The 21888-nt window shown below is 45.6% G+C and overlaps 1 protein-coding gene across 1 annotated transcript in view; it reads right to left on the bottom strand.

The window, feature by feature from the left end:
• Positions 1 to 6802: 6802 nt before the first annotated feature.
• The window catches only part of TALDO1 (transaldolase 1), a 41048-nt gene continuing 25962 nt past the window's right edge, over positions 6803 to 21888 (bottom strand). The window contains exons 5-8 of the mRNA XM_082271168.1: positions 12867 to 13042; positions 11748 to 11945; positions 8635 to 8780; positions 6803 to 7024 (exon numbers count right to left, since the gene is read on the bottom strand). Of these exons, the coding sequence (XP_082127294.1) occupies positions 7007 to 7024; positions 8635 to 8780; positions 11748 to 11945; positions 12867 to 13042 (538 nt within the window). The 3' untranslated portion in view covers positions 6803 to 7006. The remainder of the gene's footprint in view (positions 7025 to 8634; positions 8781 to 11747; positions 11946 to 12866; positions 13043 to 21888) is intronic.

The following is a 21888-nucleotide window of genomic DNA, read 5'->3' as shown; positions in this document are numbered from 1 at the left end:
AGGGGCGGGTTCTGTGTCCGTCAATGAACATCAGAGAAAAGGATTTTATGGTAAGACAAAAATCCATTTTTCTCTTTTGTTCATTGACGGACACAGCTCCAGATATTCTTGACCCTTGGGACATCCCAAAGCAATGTCAACATAAGGGGGTGGGAAGAACACAGAAAGAAACAGACTTCCCAAAGGCTAAACAGACAACCAGGTAAAACAGGAGCTCAACCAGGCCCAACTGGAGCTCATCTGTCAAAAAAAAAAAAAAACACCCTCAAATAGGACTAATCCTCTCCAACAGCGGCCTGCAAAACCTTGCGGCCAAAAGCAGCATCCACAGATGCCAACACATCCACCTTATAAAATTATGTGAAAGTGTGCACCGACGACCAGGTGGCCGCCTTGCAAACCTGCATTACTGACACCTGACGGAAGGCCCAAGAGGCACTAAGCTCCCTCGTAGAATGCGCCTTAACAGGGAAAGGAGGATCCTGACCCTTGATGGTATAGGCCTGCACCACTGTCTGCTGTGACCATTTCTAGATGGATGAGGCAGAGTTGGCCTGCCCCTTACAGGGTCCATCCGTAAGGACCAAAAGAGAATCCGATTTATGGAACTACTCAGTCGCCACCAGGTATACCCTGATTGCCCGAACCACATCCAAAGAATGTAAGGCAATATCTTTAGGATGCTAAGGCTTAGGACACAAGGAAGGCAACATGTCTTCATGAAAATGGAAACCAGAGACAACTTTAGGAAGGAACAACTGGCAGGGAAGAAGCACCACTTTGTCTCTGTGAACCACCAGATAGGGTGAACAAGACAACGTAGCCAACTTCGACACCCTGCGCACAACTCACAAATATTTTAAAAAGGTGGTTTCTGAAGAACCAACAGCACCAAATTGAGGTCCCACGGAGGTAACCGAGATATCACCGGGGGGAGCCAGGTGGCGGCGGACCCCCTGAACAAAAGGTGTGAACCAAGCTATTCGTTTCCAAGGGGCGCTGAAAGAAAATCGCTAGGGCCGAAATCTGGCCTTTGATGGTACCCAAGGCCCAACGCTGATCTACACCTCTTTGGAGAAACTCCAAAACACAAGACACCAAAAATGAAGACCCCCCCCCCCCCCCAGACTTACTCCAAGCAATGTCACACTCCAGACTTGTTGATAAATCTTCCTAGAAGTAGATTTTATAGCTTTTAACAGCGTAGAAATTACTGATTCAGACACCCCTCTATCCTTCAGCACCTGGCTTTCAACAGCCAAGCCAATAAAGCCAGCGACTGTAAAGCAGGATGGAAGATCGGTCCTTGAGCTAACAGAACTTCTCTGAGAGGAAGTCTCCAAGGGACATCAGCGACCAGCTGTACTAGGTCTGCATACCAGGACCAGCGAGGCAAGTCAGGAGCCACCAGGATGACCGGAATCCCTTCTGCCTCGATTCGAAGTCTTGGCATAAGAGTTATCGGGGAAATGCGTACATCAGACGATACTGGCCCCAAGGAGCCAACAGAGCGTCTGTGGCATCGGCCAGAGGATCCAGAGATCTTGCTACAAACCCCTGCACCTTCCTGTTGAGACGAGAGGACAAGTCCACATCGGAAGTCCCCCACCAAAGAAACAGTTGATGAAACACCTCCTGGTGGATCCTACCTTTACCCACTGAGGTAGACCACCTGACAATTTTATACCCCTGAAATATGCACAGCAGAGATGGCTGGAACAAACCGATCTGCCCACCTTAGAATGCTGGCTACTTCTCGGTCCGCTAGGACACTTTAGGTGTAGGGATAGGGACCGTAGGGATCTAAGATATCAAGTCCGTCGCCCAGTCTGGCAGTTGATTGTACTTCTCACAGGAACAGAATTGATTGTAGTTCTAACAGGAACAGAAAATAATATAAAAGAAGAAAAAAATTCTGTTTAAAAAGGATATAATGCTAGGACCAGGGATCCCAGGAAGCATCTAGGTCTTTACTCCTGACTAGGCAAAAAAAAAAAAACTGAAGACTTATAGCAAAAAGTGGGAGTATACCCCCTGGGACTGCCCTATAGGTGTAATCAAACGTTTTTCCGCCTAGTGTTCTACTCCTGTAGGGGGCAGCATAAACCCAAGGGTCAAGAAGATCTGGAGCGGTGTGTCAATGAACGAAAGAGAAATATAATATTTGTAGATTGTTTTTTTTTATAACTGTGCGGATCGTTTATGTGGAGTTTATTACATTTTACACAACATACAATAGGCTAATATACTCCACTTTACAGCGTCTGTTGTAAGTGTAAGTGCAATGTGGGCGGAGCCCTGGTCTTTCATGCTGCTTCTGCCAGCATCCCATCCAGGTCCAACTCCTCCTCGCCCCTGACATTCCCTGTTTTGATCTGGGCAGGCATGTACAGTAAGTGAGGCAGAGCCCAGGTGGGAGTGGATATAGATCAGGCAGATTTGCTTGCAGTGGCTGGACTTTGTCATCGTGCGTGCGTGCATGATACCCTGTCATAGCATCTGCATCCCACACTGATGGCAGACAGGGGATATAAGGGTCTCACCAACACTGTACTTGTCTGCTGGACCAGTGCAAGTTTTTTGCCTAGCTGCACAATGACTACAGGTATTTGCCCAAATAGAATATGCAAGTGGGAAGGGAGGCTATGTTGTATTTAGGGGATACCCAGGTTGGGAATTATTTTCCTATAATTTGCTTTTCCTGTATAGACTGGCTGCTCTTGAAGGTTCAGTAAAGCCTGGTCATTCTGATTGATGTACATTGAGGGACTGTTCAAGATTAAATGACCAAGTACTGCCTTTTGAAAGCTATCCAATATTTGTTGCAGGCTCTCCTTGATTTCTGTTTTTGGGCATTTGTAAGTAAAACCAGACACACCATAGTGTGACAGCTTTGTAAGTAGATTTGGTACAGTTGTGTTCATAAGTTTACATACCTTGGCAGAATTTGTGATTTCTTGGCCATTTTTCCAAGAATATGAATGAAAACACAAAAACCTCTTTCACTCATGGTTAGTGTTTGGCTGAAGCCATTCATTATCAATCAACTGTGTTTACGCTTTTTAAATCATAACAAAAGAAACTACCCAAATGACCCTGATCAAAAGTTTACATACCCTGGTATTTTTGGCCTGAAAACATGCACACAAAAGGAGTTTGAATGGCTATTAAAAAAGGTAACCATCCTCACCTGTGATCTGTTTGTAATTAGTATGTATATAAAAGGTCAATGAGTTTCTGGACTCTTGACAGACCCTTGCATCTTTCATCCAGTACTGCACTGACATTTCTGAGTCATGGGGAAAAGCAAAAGAATTGTCAAAGGATTTGCAGGAGAAGGTAATTGAACTGTACGATTTTGTTTGCGCGATTTAACTGCGATTCGGCAGGCGGACATCGCACAGCGTTTGGGGTGCCATTGCAAATCAACAGCAACGCACAGGCATCCCGCGATTTGCAATGATTTCCAGATCGTGGGCAGAATCGTGGCGATTCTGCCGCGGTCCGCTACGCTAACGTGAACGTAGCCTAAAAGTCCCCCACTCCATGTCCTTTTGTTTCTCTAGAACAGAGATTCCCAAACTGTGGCCCTTCAGTTGTTCAGCAACTACAATTACCATCATGCCTAGTCATGTATGTGAATGTCAAGAGTTTTACAATGCCTCATGGGATGTGTAGTTCTGAAACAGCTGCAGTGCCGTTGTTTGGGAATCCCTGCTCTAGAATATTGGGATGTTAGTGCTCACATCTTTTTTAGAATTGGTCCCATCCACTTGAAAGCACAAATGCATTTAAAAGTATGAAATATTTTTTTCTGCCAAGACAGTGCTGCCAGGAGGAAAAGCATCTAGGAGAGTTGGCAAAATGTCCTGTGTGCATGCGGCCTAAGGACTAACTTTTTAGCAACATTCCTTATCTGCATATTTTTTTTGCCGGTGATCAGTGGTAGCAGGCATCCATTTCTTTAAGAGTTTGCTTTAATACAGGGTGTATTGATAACAGGTAGACAGTCCAGCAAAAATGTACTACCCATTTCAAAACAAAATACTGGAGGGGTGTGGTCCATTCACCTGTGTTGTAAATAATTGCAAGAGATCAAATTATACAGAATATTCACAGCATAAATGCAAGGAACTGCTGGATGAAATGGTCACCATTTTCATAAAACAAAGTACGGCAAAATAATATTCACTTATCCAGCTACCTATGACACCAAACACCCGGCATTGAATACCTGAGCTGAAATATCTTGAACATCTGGCACACTTTAGTGTTTAATGCATAGTTTCTCGCTGGGCTTTGAAGTTAACTCCACCACCTCTCCCCACTACTATGTTCTGTACAAAGCTTAAAGATTGGTGGAGGACCTTACAGTATTCAACCCTCCCAAAGAGTCTAAAGCGGAGCCTTCTTCAGCGAGCAGCGCTGGCAAGGGCAGCAGGACAGGCAAGTATTCATGGCTTTTAAGACAATACCAGTGATTTAAAAAATGTAAAGTATTTAGTCCTGCACAAAAGAAAACTTGCAGAACCATAGTATCCCTTTAGATCTGTTCTCTTAAAACATTCACTTCCTTTAAGGTTTGAAATCGCACTGATTTATTTCTGTACAGGCAAATCAGATTGGGCTCCTTTCTCGACACCTTTCTATACCAAAATCCTTACATTTTTTTTTTTTAAACATTCAACGATAGCACACAGCTTTGCAAAAATAAACTGCTTCCTTTTCCTTTTTCCTCATGCCTTGGATAATCACAGACCAACAAATCTTCTGCATACATTTTAGGCTGTTTGCACTAACTGCAAGTAAAAAGATAATGAGAATCATTTTCATCCATGCGACTTTCCAGCCAATGTTGGCTATCACTGCTGAAAATCATTGTTATGACTAAGTAGATTAAAGGCCCAGTCATACTCGCATGCTAAAATTATCTGTTTCAAGCAGGCTGAGGTGTGCTCTGTGCCGGCAATGGGGCCTACCATAACTTCACTGAAATGTCAAAGTGACTCCTTTCACATGTATGTACCACAACAGAGCTCTGAATTTTTCCCTCCTGAACACCATACCAGTGTGTCGTATGGGTGGAACACAGAAAACAATTGTTTTTTGTTGTGCCCTTGCAGTTACTGGCATTGATCCGGTCTGCAAAATCACCAGTCACTGCAATGTGAACAACCCCCCCAAGTCTCTATACATTTTTTTAATTTACCAAGGCCAAATTTAGTTTAGGAATGTTTCACTTCAATTATCCAATCACGTGCAGAGGAAACAAACAGATTTGCTTGTCAAATATTACACATGTATACATTTAGTGTGTCCACATTCTCTCCTTTAGAGTCCATTCACACTGCCGCGACTTGTGTGCCCTCAAGTCGCTTGACATAACAAATCCCATGTAAATCAATGAGAGCCATCTTAATTGGCACTACTGAAGTCGCTCCGACTTCAGAAAAGGGTACTGTACTACTTTGAGGCGACTTGTCCCAATAGACTTCAATGGGAGTCACCTCCAAGTCGGATCCTTATCTTATTTGAAGTAACTTGTGATCCGACTTTGCAGGTAGAAGGAAAATTAGCCAGGCATTCCACACATTGCAGCCATGCCTACAGTTCCTATATACCATCATCTCTGCCTGGTCTGTGTGAGTGGCACTGGTGGACACCGATTCGTGGCACTGATACGTGGCACTAGTGGACACTTAGTGTGAGGAAAGGGATATGCAGTGTAGTTAGGGTACTATATACCACTATAGTTAGATTCAATAATCCAGTTTCTGTAGGGAAAGTGTTAAATGTCAGGGTGACCGTAGTGTAGTTTAGGGTGAACTGACTGACTGCTATGCCAGGGTGACAGAACTCATCCATGTCAGGGTGACCGCCATAAGAAAAATATTTTAGAATTATTATTAGAGCTCCTTTTACACCTGGGTGTTTTTGTTTCAGGCGTTTATTGGGCTTTTTTGTGGACGTCTTTGGAGGCAGGCATGACATCTGAACTTCTGTGTAGGGGTATATACACACACATGTATATATACACACATAGGTGTGAAAGTAGCGGAACCCCATCCATGCGCTAATGAAATTATTTGCAGGGATGTGGCTCCGCTCCTATCACACCTATGTGTATATATACGTGTGTGCGTGTATATATATATATATATATATATATATATATATATATATATATATATATATATATATATATATATATATATATATATATACCCCTACACAGAAGTTCAGATGTTATGCCTGCCTCCAAAGACGCCCAAAAAATGCCAAATAAACCCCTGAAACAAAAACGCCCAGGTGTGAAAGGAGCGGAGCCCTATCCCTACTAAAAATTCTAAGAAAAATGATCTTTTTTTTCTGGTTCTGGACATGCTACAGAGCTGAAACTTCACAGGTACACTTTTTAGACCACCCAAACACTAAATCCAAAGAAATCTCTTTTTTTTTAAATAATTGGCTCTCCATCAAAAACGACAATTTTTAAGAACTTTTTTTTGTGTGATTGATCATGACCCAGAACCATCATATTCTGATTGGCCAAATACAAAGTCTTCTTTCATACAAGTCGCGCTGAATACGCGCAAAGTCGCGCTGAAAGTAGCCCCTTATGAGGCGACTTTAGAGGTCGCGGTAGTGTGAACCGGCTCCTAGTAACCTGCTTCAGTGTAATTTACAAAAGCAAGCATTCTTTTTCATGCTGCAATGCACATATGTAATCAGTGGCCACAAATGCAATTTAACAATTTCTGCAAATGTAGAAGCTCAAACAAGACCCCATAAAAGAAACTACAACAGCTTTGGCAGGTGCAGGATTTAATCAGTGCATAAGTAGAGTCATCGTACAAAAAAGGAAATGTACACAATATGTAAAATGGCAATGTTTCAATATTGATAAAAACGGGAGTAAGACTAATGCAGAATTTCTGAAGCGGTATGAGGATTGATGAGCTATGATCTGGATGCCGTGATTTGTTATATAAAAGTAATAAATAGATTATTTTCCAAGCTGCTCCTGTAAAAAAAAAAACAAAAAAAACACTTTAACACATGGCATTTCAACTTCCTTTCAAAGGCAGAAATACAAAGCTCAAAAAAAAGAAAGGAACACCTTGAAAATATCATGCTGGATATCTACACTGATATTAATTGGGTAATTTGTTCGGAACGAAAAGATGCCACATTGATTGAAAAGAAAATTCTCAACCTACAGAGGGCTGAATTCAAAGACACCCCAAAAATCAAAGTGAAAAATTATGCCGCAGGCTAGCCTATTTTGCTGAAATTTGAAGCCACTCAAAAATGGTACTCCTAATGAGACGTCGGATGGTGTCCTGGGGTATTTCCTCACAGATCTGGATCAGGGCATCACTGAGCTCCTGAACAGACTGAGGTGCAGCCTGGCAGCGTCGGATGGACAGAAACAATGTCCCAGAGGTGTTCTAGACATTATGACTGGCTGCATACTCCCACATGAGGCTGGGCATTGTGCACCAGGAGGAACCCAGGATCCACTGCACCAGCGTAGGGACTGACAGTGGGTCCAAAGAGGTCATCCCGATACCCAATATCAGGGTGCCATTGTCTATCCTGTAGAGGTCTGTGCATCCCCCCCATGGATATGCCTTCCCAGACCATCACTGACCCACCACCAAACCAGTCATCCTGAACAATATTACAGCCAGCATAACATTCTCCACGGCTTCTCCAGACCCTTTCACGTCTGTCACATGTGCTCAAGGTGAACTTGCTCTCATCTGAAAAGCAAAGGGCACCAGTGTGGACCTGCCAAATGCCAATCAAGCTCCACGGTGCCAGGCAGTGAGCACAGGGCCCACTAGAGGACGTCGGCCCATGGGCCACCCTCAAAGTCTGTTTGCTTGTTTGGTCAGAAACATTCACACCAGTGGCCTGCTGGAGGCCATTTTGTTGGGCTCTGGCAGTGCTTCTTCGTTTCTTCCTTGCCCAAAGGAGCAGATACCTGGCCTGCTGATGGGTTAAGGACCTTCTACGGTCCTGTCCAGCTCTCCTAGAATCTCCTCCATTCTTTTGAGACTGCTAGGAGAGACAGCAAACCTTTTGGCAATGGCACGCATTGACTGCCTGTGCAACCTCTATAGGGTCCAGGTATTGCCTCATGCTACCAGTAGTGACACTGACCCTAGCCAAATGCACAACTAGTGAAAAACAGTCAGAAAAGATGAGTAGGTAAAAAATGTCAGTGGCCTCAACCAGCAAAACCATGCCGGTTTTGGAGGGCGACTCGTTGTTGCCCATCTAGTACACCTGTTCATTTCAACACCAAAGAACCTAAAACTGATTAACACCCCCCCCCCCCCCCACACACACACACACACTAAAACTCCTGGGATATTGATCTGGAAAAGTGTTCCTCTCATTTTTTTGAGCAGTGTACAAAGCTTTCATTATTGCCTAAAAACTGAAACATATTGTAACTATTGAACAAAGTGTTAACATGTTCCTGAAGTTCTGCTTTAAGCTGCCCAGACAAATTCATTATCACCCATTTAAGTTATTACAGATTGGAAAAGACTGTCTGAACTCTGTAGGCAAATATACCAATCAAGTTTCATTTAGCTCATATACAAACTGCAGGAGACGTACCTTTAACTTCTTTTCCAGTTTTACAGCATCTTCAGTAAATTTCCTGATCCCATCCGACAACTTCTCTACAGCCATCTGGTCTTCATTGTGCTGCCAACGGAAATCCTTTTCTGTCAAGTGCACCTTTTCCAGGTTACAGGCCTGAGCTGTACAAAAACAGAAAAAAAAAAATATATATATATATAACAAATATATTACAAAATTAGTTTCTCTTCCTACCCAGTCCTATTACCACCTTTCATTTACTGAACACACTACGACGACAAATAGATGCTTTTATTTAAAGTGGAACTTCACTCTCCTAATCAACATTGATTAATTGTCATGCTGCTAGCATCTGTAAATAGATAGAAAAGTACATAATTTTATTTCCTGGTTTCCAGGCCTAGGCAAATGTCATACATCCCAGGAGTCTTCAGGAGGGGTTCTCAGTTAGGCACACTCTTGCATGCATGACTGAGCGAAGGGAAAATTGTAGATGAAAATGCTACATTAATCATGTGCCCTTACTCAAAATGGCCACGGCGAGAAATGCGAAGGGGTTGTTTTTCCAAGTGATTTCTCAACAAAATAAACCATAGACACTGGTATATTGGGTGGGGGAGGGGGGGATTGCTATGAATATTAAATAGCGTTCTTGGTTTGTGAAACTCAGATGCAGCGAAAATCTACTTTATGCTCACATCAGTATTTAATGCAGATCCAAGTCTGGTCACAAGATGGCACTGCTGCAAAACTGATCATTAAAGTACTCAATTACACATAGTAGACCGACTCAACCAGTCTCTATCCAACCGATACATTTCAATGTAGGGATTTTAAAACGTTCACGTGAGCCAGCCTGAACATCCTAGGCAAAAAGAAATGTAAACTAATACATTTCCTTTAATCCTTGTGGCCTTCACTTAGTTCACTTAGGTGAGGAATCTGCCTTATGCACGGAATTATTGAACACAGGCAAGTAAGCCTTACACACATTACCATCACAATACACAAAAGCATAACAAATGGGTTCCCTTATGTGTTCAAAGGTTATTGCTTTCAATTTAAGAAAACCTGTCAGCGGTATAAAGCAGCCTTTTTTTAATTCTGAAAATTCCAATGTGTCATGCTAATTTTCTGTTCAATACTTGGAGTCACTGACCTGAAAAACATGCAGCAAACAAAATCAGAGCTTCTAAACTGCACATTTGTTCAGGGTCAGTGTCAGTGGTGGTCAACTGCCTCAACATAGGAGGCCACAATAGAACATTGGGCAAATTTGCAATGACACACGGTAGTTATAGCAAACATTGTTTAACTAAATATACAATAATACCTTGGTTTGCAAGCATAATTCGTTCCCGGAAGCATGCTTGTAATCCAAAGCACTTGTACATCAAAGCTAATTTCCCCATAAGAAATAATGGAAACTCAGATGATTTGTTCCACAAAAAAAATTACAGTACACTCACAATGAGTGAGGAGTCTGGTGCAATTCCAAAGCCGCTGGTGTATAGTATATGGCCAGTGGTCCGGGTGCCTCCTCCAGACCTCTGAGACATCTGGGAACGGTTGATGTCACTTCCGGGTGCACCGAACACGCGTTACGTCCGCCCAGCCAGCTGGAGTGTGAGTTTTGCAGCGCCACCAGCGCTCCTGGACTTCTGGCCATATACAGTATTGTATACTGCACAGCAGCGGCTTTAGAATTGCACCAGACTCCTTAACATTGCGAGTGTAATTCTTTTTTTAAACAATAAAACTACTGCTCATGTTGCTCGTATATCAAGACAGTGCTCGCAAATCAAGGCAACAGAAGAGAAAGAAAAAAAAACTGCTCGTCTTTCAAAATGCTCGTAAACCAAGGTATTACTATTTATGCTAACCCAGGAAAATATTCATTTGTAAAAAAAAGTCTAAAATGTTAAGAGCAGGTTGGGTCTGAAGACAGGAATTCGTACGACAGTGACATTAACAAATTTGCGATCTTTACATTTCTGAATGACTTATGCTCACTTACACAAGGGTTTGATGCTTACCCATTAAAAGCCAATGCCACTCAAAGCATCTGAAGACTTTGCTGGGGCATGGGGACTGTTTGAGCAATTTAAAAAAACTTTAAAACCCTTTTCCAATTCCTCATATGGAGGGCTTGAACTAGTCAGTGGAGACATGATCCAGCTGCCCTCCCTATATGCAGGTCTGCTGCAACAGATCACTGCCAAGTATAAACAGGCAGCAATAGCAGTGATCTACTGCTGCAGGGAAGGCAGGATAGATGTTCATTAGCTCTGCCCAGGCCTCTGTACTGCAACATCTGATGCTACATTACTACCTCTGTAAACGCTGTGCAAACACTGTCGTGTTTAAAGTACCTGTTACCAGCACTCCAAGGGCTTTTTAGCAGAGTGGAGGAGCTCAGGAACCAATCACTTCAGCCCCTGGGCTTAGTATTGGACTGCAGCTGTCCCTATCAGTAGGCAGTTCCAGCAATAAAAGGGATGCTTGCACTCACTGTGGAGCCTGCTGTGCCCTGGACCTGACTGGAGGTCTACAGCACAGTAGTCACACAACAGGTCTAAAATAACTAACAGAATTAACATGACTGACTAGTATTTTCCAAAAGTTAAATGCTGGCCATGTACTGCTTTAAAGAGTTCTAAATCCAAAAATATAATGTATCACAGCTTAGACATTCTTCGATGTGATGGCTGCATTTTCTTTTCAGGCTTTTCTTCCCATTTTTACCTGCTGGTAAAGCACACTTCCAGTAACTGTGTGGCCACACTCGTTTCTCCATTTTATCTATGGCTGTTACACAGGCTGAACTTCAAAACATGTCTGCCTTTGTTCATCTGTCACATTGTGGATTGATGGGACTAGTCGTTTACAAAGCTAGATAAGGATGTGTTTTCTGTTGAGCTCAGTGTCAAGGACACTGCATGTCTGGCAAGATCAACATGTATTTTCTGTACCTGCGGAAAATGTTCTTAGACTGAAAAATGAAACTAATGCAGCCACCACATCCAAGGATGGTTACTTGACAACCTACTTAAAGGTTTGTTTTCTGGATGTGGATATGCTTGAAGTGAATTTAGCATGGAGGAAGCACACTAAGACTGCTATTATACCTTCTTTAACAGTGAGTGTTGGAGTGAGCTTGGAGAAGTCTTTGCTGAGCTCTCCCAGCAGTTTGGGGGAAATGGTGAGATAATCACATCCAGTAAGTGCTTTAATCTCCCCAGTGTTGCGGAATGAGGCTCCCATCACAATGGTTTTGTACCCAAACTTCTTGTAGTAATTGTAAATATTGGCAACGCTCTTTACACCTGCAAAAAAATTGAAGAGGTAACATTAATTTTACCAATAAAAAGTAGCTTTGGGCCCATATTTTTCACTTCTGTCCTTAGTTTGTGCATTACCATGTGTTGCATTAGGGGCTGAGAACTTAAGTAAATGGTGTGTCAATGCAACAGATATGCAGCATTATTTTCCAACTCAGCATTAGCACAGCGCACGAGTGGGATACTGTGCGTTGTAGTATGCTGCAACAAGTCCTTTAGGTATGCTCCCTTATTGCTGCCACCACAAGGTACGAAGACATACAACCTGCATTATCAGATCCTATGCACACTTTAGCAAACACTACATAACAGGTTTTCTTGGTACACATGTAGTTGTGTACATGATTAAAGCTAGCCAACTGCATCAAAGTGATCATTCTCCAGTCAGTCCCTAGTCTGACTTTCAAACCACCAAACATGCCCTGAGGGGGAGGGGGGGGGGGGGGGGGGGAGTAGATAGGGAAAGTTTTTTTACTTTATTACAGAGAATGCATTAATGAAACCTTTAACACCACTTAAAATAGTAAATAGTAAGGGTTAGTCCACCTACTTTTCATACAAACTTCCCCATGCGCTACCATTTCATTTGTACACTAACATGCAATAGTATTTTTTTGTAAAAATGCTTTTTAATTGGCTCGTTTCACTGTGCTCCCCTCTGTCTGGTTATCTGCAGGACAGAAAGGGGATGGCAACAAAATGAGAAGCTGAAAATGTTTTTACAAAAAAAGGAGCACGCTGCATGTTATGTACTGAGGACACTAATGCAGGGAAGTTTGTTGCAAACGTCAGTAAAGATGAACTATTTTAATGCACATTGAAATAAAAACAGGAGCATTTTAGAGGCTGGGGAGTGTAGGATTAGGTCATAAATTGTACTCATTTTAAGGTTATGATGAAATGTACCTGGATCTTCATTTGGTTCAAAACTCTTCTTGCCGGAGTTAGCTACATGCCAGTCCAATATTCTGCCCACAAATGGAGATATCAGTGTAACACCAGCCTCGGCACAGGCCACAGCCTGAGCAAAAGAGAACAGCAGCGTCATGTTGCAGTGTATTCCATATTTCTCTTCAAGCACTCTATAGGAATAATTTACAAAAAAAAAAAAAAAATCAAAATGTTAATTTGTAGCTCTAGTTACAATAGAAGCAATTTTAACATTAAACTAAACTACTTGCCTTGTATGGATCTACATTAATACAACTCTTAAGAGCTGAATAAAAAAAAAAAAAAAAAAAATTGGCCTAAAACATAGCCACAGTTTGGAATTATCAGTTATAAAGCGCATAGTGTAGAATTGTGTGGTGCTACATTTTCAGTAGTTTAAGTAGCAAGGCAGGCAACAATGCGCACAGAGGAAAATGGGGAGAACAGAAGCCTCCAATTCCCTTCACAGCAGACATGACAGAGGGTGTTGGAAAATTCTGCTTTCTACAGTGATACAATACGGGTCCTCTAAAATACACTCTGCATCCATCTCCTGTACATACTGCCCACGGTCAGACCCTCCAAATGCCTTCTGCACATACTACCTGATAAGACTAGTATTGTTAGCTGAATTTCAAACCTTTGTAATGGAAAGACTTTTTGCTAGTTTATCATTAAAGACTGGTAATCAAAGTTTCTATTCACCCACCTCAGTGTGGTCCACATACCTACTTAGTCAGCATCTCACATCTTCACTGTGGCCCAGCACTGCACAGGCTTTGCATCCTGCCCTCTGCACACTTTATTCATTTCTATGACCCAGCCATTTAGATTAGCGCAGCCTCAGCATTTTACTGAATAGAATGAGCAAAGTGCATGCTCAAAAAGGTGCATGATGCAACCAGGGACTTTTTCTGCAAAGGCTGCGTTGTGCAGGACAGGGCCACACATTGAAGATCTCTATAGAAGGGCTGAAGGTAAGAATATAGGTATGTGGTTTCAGTGAGGGGGGACATTAACACTTCTTTGCATTTTAAAAACATCCTAATGCACCTGTGTTGCCGAGCAGTGTGGGAATCTCCGGCACTGCTAGTCTCAGGGGTTTTTGAGTCCGATTAGGTGGTGTCACCACTATGCTTGCTCACTGTTGAGCTTCCTGGAGGCTTTGACATGAGAAAGCAAAACCCTGCCTCTACCAAGATAGCTACCTCCACACAGACAATGAGGAACAAGGCATGGCAAGTCAGTAATGGGGAAAGATCAGCTGCTGCAAGACCACAGGAAATGCTGGTGACTAGTCCTTCGCCCTCTTTTTTGCACAATCGCTCTAAAGATGGCGCCAGGGCACTTCCACAGCAGTCTGAAGGAGAAGTTGAGGGATACCGCGGTCCACCTGGAGCGCTTCACCAGGGCACCAGAAGTTCCCTCTTATAAGGTTGCACCTTCCACATCAGAGGGATCCCCCACATGCCAGCTCTCTTGCTTGGAGGATAACGCAGCCTCATGGTCCCGAAAGTGCAGAGAGTAACACAGGCAGGCATGACAGACCGCTGTCAGGCTGAGCCTACACTATCTGGCGACATGTCAGCAATTACTTCCTGTAAGGAATCCTTGGTCAATCAATCAGGGATTTGACAGTTTTAGGGAGGACATTACCCTTAGACAAAATACGAGAAATTTTAGAGAGCATTGCTGCAGCGGGAAGAATCAACTGTATTGAAGATAGTTAACCTTTTAGTACATTCCATTGAAGACAACAAAATGCTCTTGGCCCATGACTCTGCTGGAGGACCTAGAGAGTAGGCTCTGTAGGAACAATGCTCGCATTGTAGGCCTACCAGAATGGGCAGAAGGGAGGTTTCCTGTGGACTTTACTGAAAGATAGTTGGAGGTGTTTGGCGTTAACTGCTTTTCGGCCAGGTTTGCTGTGGAGAGAGTCCACAGAGTGGCAGCTAGGCCGCCTTCAGCTGGCAGTGCTCTCTTCCTATTGAAATTGCTTAATTACAAAGATCGTGATCTGATTCCACAGGCTTGTCACCACCCCCGTCGTAGATGGTTCCAGGGCATCTTTTCCCCCTCCGACTTCTCAGTGGAGTAGCAGCACCAACGTGCTAAATATTCTGATGTGAAAAAGACACCCGCCCGTGTCAGCTGTATGTCACCTTATATCTTGTCCAGCTCTGAGTGGTAGCAAAAGAAACTACCCATTACTTGGACACCCCACTAGCTGCTTGCACCTGGCTTGATCTGAATGACCAGAACCTGCAGTTCCCTGCTTCAGCCTGATTTCATGATCGCTGAGTAATTTCTTACATCGTTAACAGCGCACTCCTTCCTTATTCTACTTATGGAGCTTTTATAGGAGTCGTTTGGCGGCACCACCTACTAGGTCGCATAGCCGCCCTGGTAGTGGCTCCTGCAAGGAGCAGGTTCTTACTGTTTGTAATTTGTTTTTCATAGATGTGCTTTTCTTGGACATTTTCATGATACAACATTGTGCTATACTGCTTCAGATGCCTCATTTTTAAGCATGAACACTGACTCCACCTATGCAGCCAGGATTAGACACTGGGGACTTATGCAGCCAGGATTAGACACTGGGGACTTATGCAGCCAGGATTAGACACTGGGGACTTATGCAGCCAGGATTAGACACTGGGGACTTATGCAGCCAGGATTAGACACTGGGGACTTATGCAGCCAGGATTAGACACTGGGGACTTATTTCATTTATGGCTTCTTTTTACCCAATCTCAGCACCGGCCTTGTCCTTTCCATAGGACTTGATAAGGTTTCTTTAGTTAAAAGGCCAAGTTCACCTTTGTTCACATTTTTTTCTCTAAATTCAAGCTCCCCTATGTACCAATATAGCATTAACCACATTAAGACCGCCCGCCGCACATTTACTGCAGCCGGCAGCCTCTCCTGCGTGAACTGATGCAGGGGTATGTCGGTCACACGCGTGGTGCTGAGGGGCGAGCTCCTGCCCCCACTAGGCAGCGGGGATGTCGATGCATGAGGCCAGCGGCCACGATTGCTGCCGGGCACCCACAATTGCTCCCCGCTGAAAGGGGAGGTCAGCTATTGTAAACACAGCCGACAGGTGTTCTCTATATAGAATCACAGGTCTCTAATCATTCCACAAATCCCACCCCCCACACAGTTAGTAAACACTCCTCTAGGCTCACATTTAACCCTTTGATCATCCAGTAGGTTAACCCCTTCCCTGCCAATGTCATTACAATAACGGTGCATATTTTTAAGCAATAATTACTGTAGTAATGTCACTGGTCCCCCCAAAAGTGTAAAAAATGTCAGTTAGGGGTCCAAGCTGCTGGCCGCAATGTCGCAGTCCTGCTAAAAATCGCAGATCGCCGCCATTACTAGTAGATAAAAATTACAAAATCTTCCCCCTAGTTCGTAGACGCGATAACTTTTGCGCAAACTAATCAAAATACGCTTATTGCGATTCTTTTTACCAAAAATATGTAGCAGAATATAAATTGGCTTAAAAGGATGAAAAATTTAGAAATTTTTTTGGGAATGTTATATAGCAGAATGTGAAAAAATAGAGTTTTTGTAAGAACTTACTGTAAAACTCTTTTCCGAGTCCTCTGACAGTCGCAGCCCGTTCAGTATGCCTTCACCATTGGTTAATGGCGCCCTCTGCAGGAGTAAGCTAGGCAGTGAAAGGATTTCGCAAAAAACTTTACACCAAGACACACCTCTAGGGGGCTGTCCCTCAGACATTACCCTGAACCATTTAAGTACCGTTCTCCAGTTTCGTAGCAAGCAGTATAGGAAGACAGTCAACCCCAAAAATAGAGGGGCGGGGGCTGCGACTGTCAGAGGACTCAGAAAAGGAGTTTTAAGGTAAGTTCTTACAAAAACTAAATTTTCTCTTACGTCCTCCGACAGTCGCACGCCTTCACCATTGGGATGTCCCAAAGCAGTGCAGGTGTGGAAAAAAACACAACCAAAGAAAAAAGGCAACGTGTCGACAAGGCCAGAGAAAACTGAGCCAACAGGGCAACAGAAGCTCAACAGGAGCCAACCCCAGAACAAAAATTACCCCAAGAAGAGACAGACCACCACATCTCAAACAAGCTCAAAACTTTGCAGCCAAAGGAAGCATCCGAGGATGCCATTACATCAATTCTGTAGAATTTTGTGAAAGTGTGCACAGACAACCAAGTCGCCGCTTTGCATACCTGAGCCACAGAAGCCTGATGGCAAAAAGCCCAAGAGGCACTAACTGCTCTAGTAGAGTGTGCCCTCACAGGGAAAGGTGGCACCTGGCCCTTTAGAGAATAGGCCTGAGCAATAGTATGTCTGATCCATTTGGAAATGGTTGTAGCAAACGCAGTCGTACCCTTCCGAGGCCCTCGGGAAGGACAAACGGTGAATCAGACTTACGGAAGGACTGTGGCCGATAGGTAAACCCTAATCGCCCGGACCACATCCAAAGAACGTAAGGTAAATTCTTTTGGATGCTTGGGCTTTGTGCAAAGAGAAGGCAACACAACATCCTCTTTAAGGTGGAAGTCCTAGACCACCTTGGGGAGAAAAGACAGATTAGGTCGCAAGACCACTTTATCTCGATTAATCACCAGATAAGGTGAGCGGCAAGACAGAGCCGCCAGTTCCGACACTCTGTGAGCAGAAGTGATGGCCACCAGAAAGGCCACCTTCTGGGACAACACAGGCAGAGCTATGTCTGATGTTCTCAAAAGGGGGGCTGTTGTAAAACGGACAAGACCAAATTCAGGTCCCACGGAGGTAAATGAGCCCTCCGCGGTGGAGACAGATGATACACCCCTTGAACAAAGGTGTGAATCAAGGAATTAGTCGCCAAGGGATGCTGGAAGAAAATGGCTAAGGCCGACAACTGACCTTTGATCATGCCCAGCGCCAAACACTGGTCCACACCTTCCTGCAGGAAGGCCAAAACTCTCGCCACCAAAAAGGAGCGTGGATGAAACCGTTGCGACTCACACCAAGTAATATAAGCCTTCCAGGTACAATGGTATTCCTGGAGGTAGTCTTCCGAGCCTTCAGCAAGGTAGGAATGACAGCAGCCGAGAGACCCTTGTCCCTCAACACTTGGCTTTCAACAGCCACACAGTTAAAGTCAGACTGTAAAGCAGGATAGAAGATCAGCCCTTGAGACAGTAGATCGTCTCAGCAGAAGCCGCCAGGGAGGCTCGATGACCATCTGCACGAGGTCCGTGTACCAAGACAGACTAGGCCAGTCTGGAGCGTCCGTGGCATCCACCAGAGGATCGCGGGCTCTTGACACAAACCTTCCCACCTTTTTGTTGAGCCGGGACGCCAACAGATCCACGTCCGGGGTTTCCCACCAGGCACACAGGAGATGAAACCCCTCTGGATGAAGGCACCATTCCCCCTGATCCAAGGGCTGATGAGATAGTCCGCCCGCCTGCCAGTTACCCACTCCCGGAATGTGAACAGCCGAAAGCGCTGGAACATGCGCCTCAGCCCAAGACAGGATCTCTGCCACTTCCCTGGCCGCTCGGGCACTCTTGGTGCCCCCTTGGTCATTGATGTAAGCCACCGCCGTGGCGTTGTCCGTTTGAACACGAACCGGGCGACCGTGCAGCTGATTCGACCAATGGAACAAGCATAGCTTGATTACCCGGAGCTCCAAGACATTGATCAGCAAGGAGGATTCTGCTGCCGATCAAGTCCCTTGGGCACACAGTGTCCAGGACACTGCCCCAGCCTGACAGGCTGGCATCTGTGGTGATCACCGTCCACAGAGGCAGGAAGGACTTGCCCTGGGACAGAGCGGGTGATATGAGCCACCACGAAAAGTCAGTCCTCGTGAGATGACTCAAACATATCCTTCTGTCCAAAGACTGAGGATCCTTGTTCCACCTGGCAAGAATTTCTGCTTGCAGAGTTCGTGTGAAACTGAGCAAACAGGATCGCTTTGAAGGCAAAAACCATCAGACCCATGGACCGCATGCAGGTCAGGTCCATAGAGAAGAAAGATAGTTGTCCCCGAGAGACCCGATCTCGCCTTGCAAGGTTAGAAGTTTCTCCTCCGGGAGAAAAACCTTGAGTGGGGTCCAGGACCATCCCCAGGTAACAGACGGACTGACGGGGTCAGTGCCGACTTCTGAAAGTTGATGGTCCACCCAAACTCCTGGAGCGTCTGAACCGTGACTTGTCAGATCGCTCGACAGTGGCACACGAGCTTGCTCTCAACAGGAGATCGTCTAGATAACAGAGGACCGCAATCCCCCTCTTCCGCAGCAGAGCTAGCACTAGGGCCAAAACCTTGGTGAATACCCTGGGAGCCGAAGCTAGACCAAAGGGTAATGCCACAAATTGGAAATGTTCCTCTGCCACTGCGAAGCGGAGATACCGCTGATGACCTTCGTAGATAGGGATGCGCAGATACGCATTCTTTAAGTCGATGGAGGCCAGAAAATCTCCCTGACCTAAAGACGCCACCACCGACTGGATGGATTCCATCCGGAACTTCTGCACCCGCACAAAGCGGTTCAGAGACTTGAGGTCCAGAATCGGACGCACTTTGCCCTCTTTTCTGGGCACCGTGAACAGGTTGGAATAGAACCCTTGAAACCTGTCCCGCCGAGGGACAGGTACAATGACTCCTTAGACAAGAAGATCTTGCACAGCCCCCGTAAGATCCCGCAAACGATTGGGAGACAGACAGAGATTTGATGGAAAGAACCTGTCTGCAGCGCAAGAACGAAACTCAATATTGTACCATGAGCGAATCAGTTTGTGAACCCACCTGTCCCGGATTTGGGACAGCCAAGGCTCCCGAAAGCAACGCAGATGTCCCCCCCACCCCTGAAACGGGTGAGGGCGTCCCTTCAGGCGGAGGAGTACGGGCCCCCCCACCGGTCTTGGGCTTCTTGTGACCGCCGGAAGCCTTCAAGGATTTACCTTTTTTCTGTGTCCCCAAGACAAGAAAGGACCCACGATGAACCGTGAAGGAAGGACCCCGCCTAGCGCGGGGTGATTTTTCCTTAGAGGTGTGGGGTAAAAGGGTACTCTTACCCCCCATAACACCCTTGATCAACTCATCCAAAGTATCAACAAAAAGCCGATCTCCCATATAAGGGACATCAGTCTTTTTGGAAGCCAAACAATGCGGCGGAGTGCGACCCCCAACCTCAGATAACCTTGCAGCCAAAGGAGCCTCGTCCAGGGCCGCGTCACATTGGTATACTATGGACTGGGCCATTTGATCCACCAGGTCAAGGACAGTTGGAGGGACCGACTCCTAAGCACCTTGAACCATTCAGTGACCGTTTGTGAAACCATCACAGAAGCAAACACAGGCTTGAGCAGAGAGCCCGCAAAATACATGTGGCGGGAAAGCGGGGAGTCCTCCACGGGCATCACTGTGGATTTATTCAACCTGGAAACTGTGGTCCACGGTAGGCGACACCGTCCAACGAATGTTGACCGGGTGCGCAAAGTGATAGCAGCATTGAAATTGCTTAGGCACCACCAGCATGTGCTTGATGCAACGCCATTGTTCGTTCGCTATCTTGAAACTCCTCGGGGCAGGGAAAAAACCTGACCCGACTTCTGGGCTTTGCGGGACCCGAAGGAAACCCGTTTACCTGACTGGGCAGGCTCATCATCAATATGCAAAGTCTCCCTCAAGGAGTGAATTGCTTCTACCAGAGCGCGTTCCACGCCGCAGCGGAGGTCGACTCCTCCTCCCCTTCAGAATGTGAGGACTGGGACCCAGCAGGGGTGACAGTGTCCGTGGCAACCAAATCAGGCTTAGTCAGAAGACAGAGGGAATCGACCGTTTTTGAACAGTACGTTCAGACATCAGCAAATCAACCTTTGACGCCAAGGTCGCAAGAGCAGCAGATAAGGAGGCCATGGCCGTTTCAGGAGTACCCGAAGCAACAACCAGGTCTGTGGGGAATTTGCTATCCTGGGACTCCATTTTATGAAAATAAAATTTTTTGGACACTGGCCCTTTAAGTCAGCGATGCCCGCATCGCAAATCTGCACCGCCGGAGTCCCTTTTAATGATGTAGAAACAGGGAAAGCATAGTTTTAAGGTAAAATGCCCGAAAAAACTGAATAAAAACAGCCCCAGTGTCACAGTGTAAATTACCAGACCCTCTCACGAGCTGCTGCAGGAGGAAGAAGTCAAAATGAAGTGACCTCAAACCACTAGAGGCCGAAGTAGCGCCCTGAGCCAAAGCAATATGGATGTCTATTTGATTCAATGGGAACAAAAGCACTCGCAAAATGGCCGCTGCCCTTACTAGGCGGCTGCCCACAGCCAAGATGGTGCCGGAACCAGCGCCAAATACCAGAAAATGGCTGCTGCCCTCAGCCAAAATGGCGGCCGAATCGAATGGCGCCAAAAGTCAGGAAAACCCAAGAGGTGGCCACCGTGGGGATCCCTCAGAGAGATCCCCAGGACAAGGTAATAGGCCCCACACCCCCCACCAGGCAGTGTTCATCAACAGAGTGCCTCCATAGGGGCAGGGAGTTAGGGGCCGTCCATAGCGGCCAGGGGGGGGGGACACTACAGAGACCGCAACTTCTGCCTTCCCCTAGGAATGGGCCCACATGACTCCCCCCACAGGCGACTGTCCCAGGGACACAGGGGTAGCATCACTCACCATACCACAGATCGCGGGCTCCGCTCCGATACGGAACACCTCCCACCCTAAGTGGGGGTGCAGTCTGCCAGGAAAGGACGCTGCAACACAGGGCGTTCGAGTTGAGACATCCCGGCGAAGAAAGGCACTCCGCAGGCTTGTCCCCATCCATAGGGGCACCGTCGTGGCGAGGCCTGGGTGTACCAATACCCTGCACACGCTCGTTGGCAGGCTGGGACACCATAAGGATCTAGATTATCCAGTGCGAGGCCCAGCCCGGCTGTCGCTCGTAATCCTCCAGGAGGATCCCCCTGACTAGCTAGTGAAAGTGAGAAATCACAGGTGATCAAATACCACCAAAA

This window comes from Pelophylax lessonae (assembly GCF_965119305.1).
Source record: "Pelophylax lessonae genome assembly, chromosome: 10".
Taxonomy (NCBI): Eukaryota; Metazoa; Chordata; class Amphibia; order Anura; family Ranidae; genus Pelophylax; species Pelophylax lessonae.
This window is presented reverse-complemented; position numbering and strand designations above follow the sequence as displayed.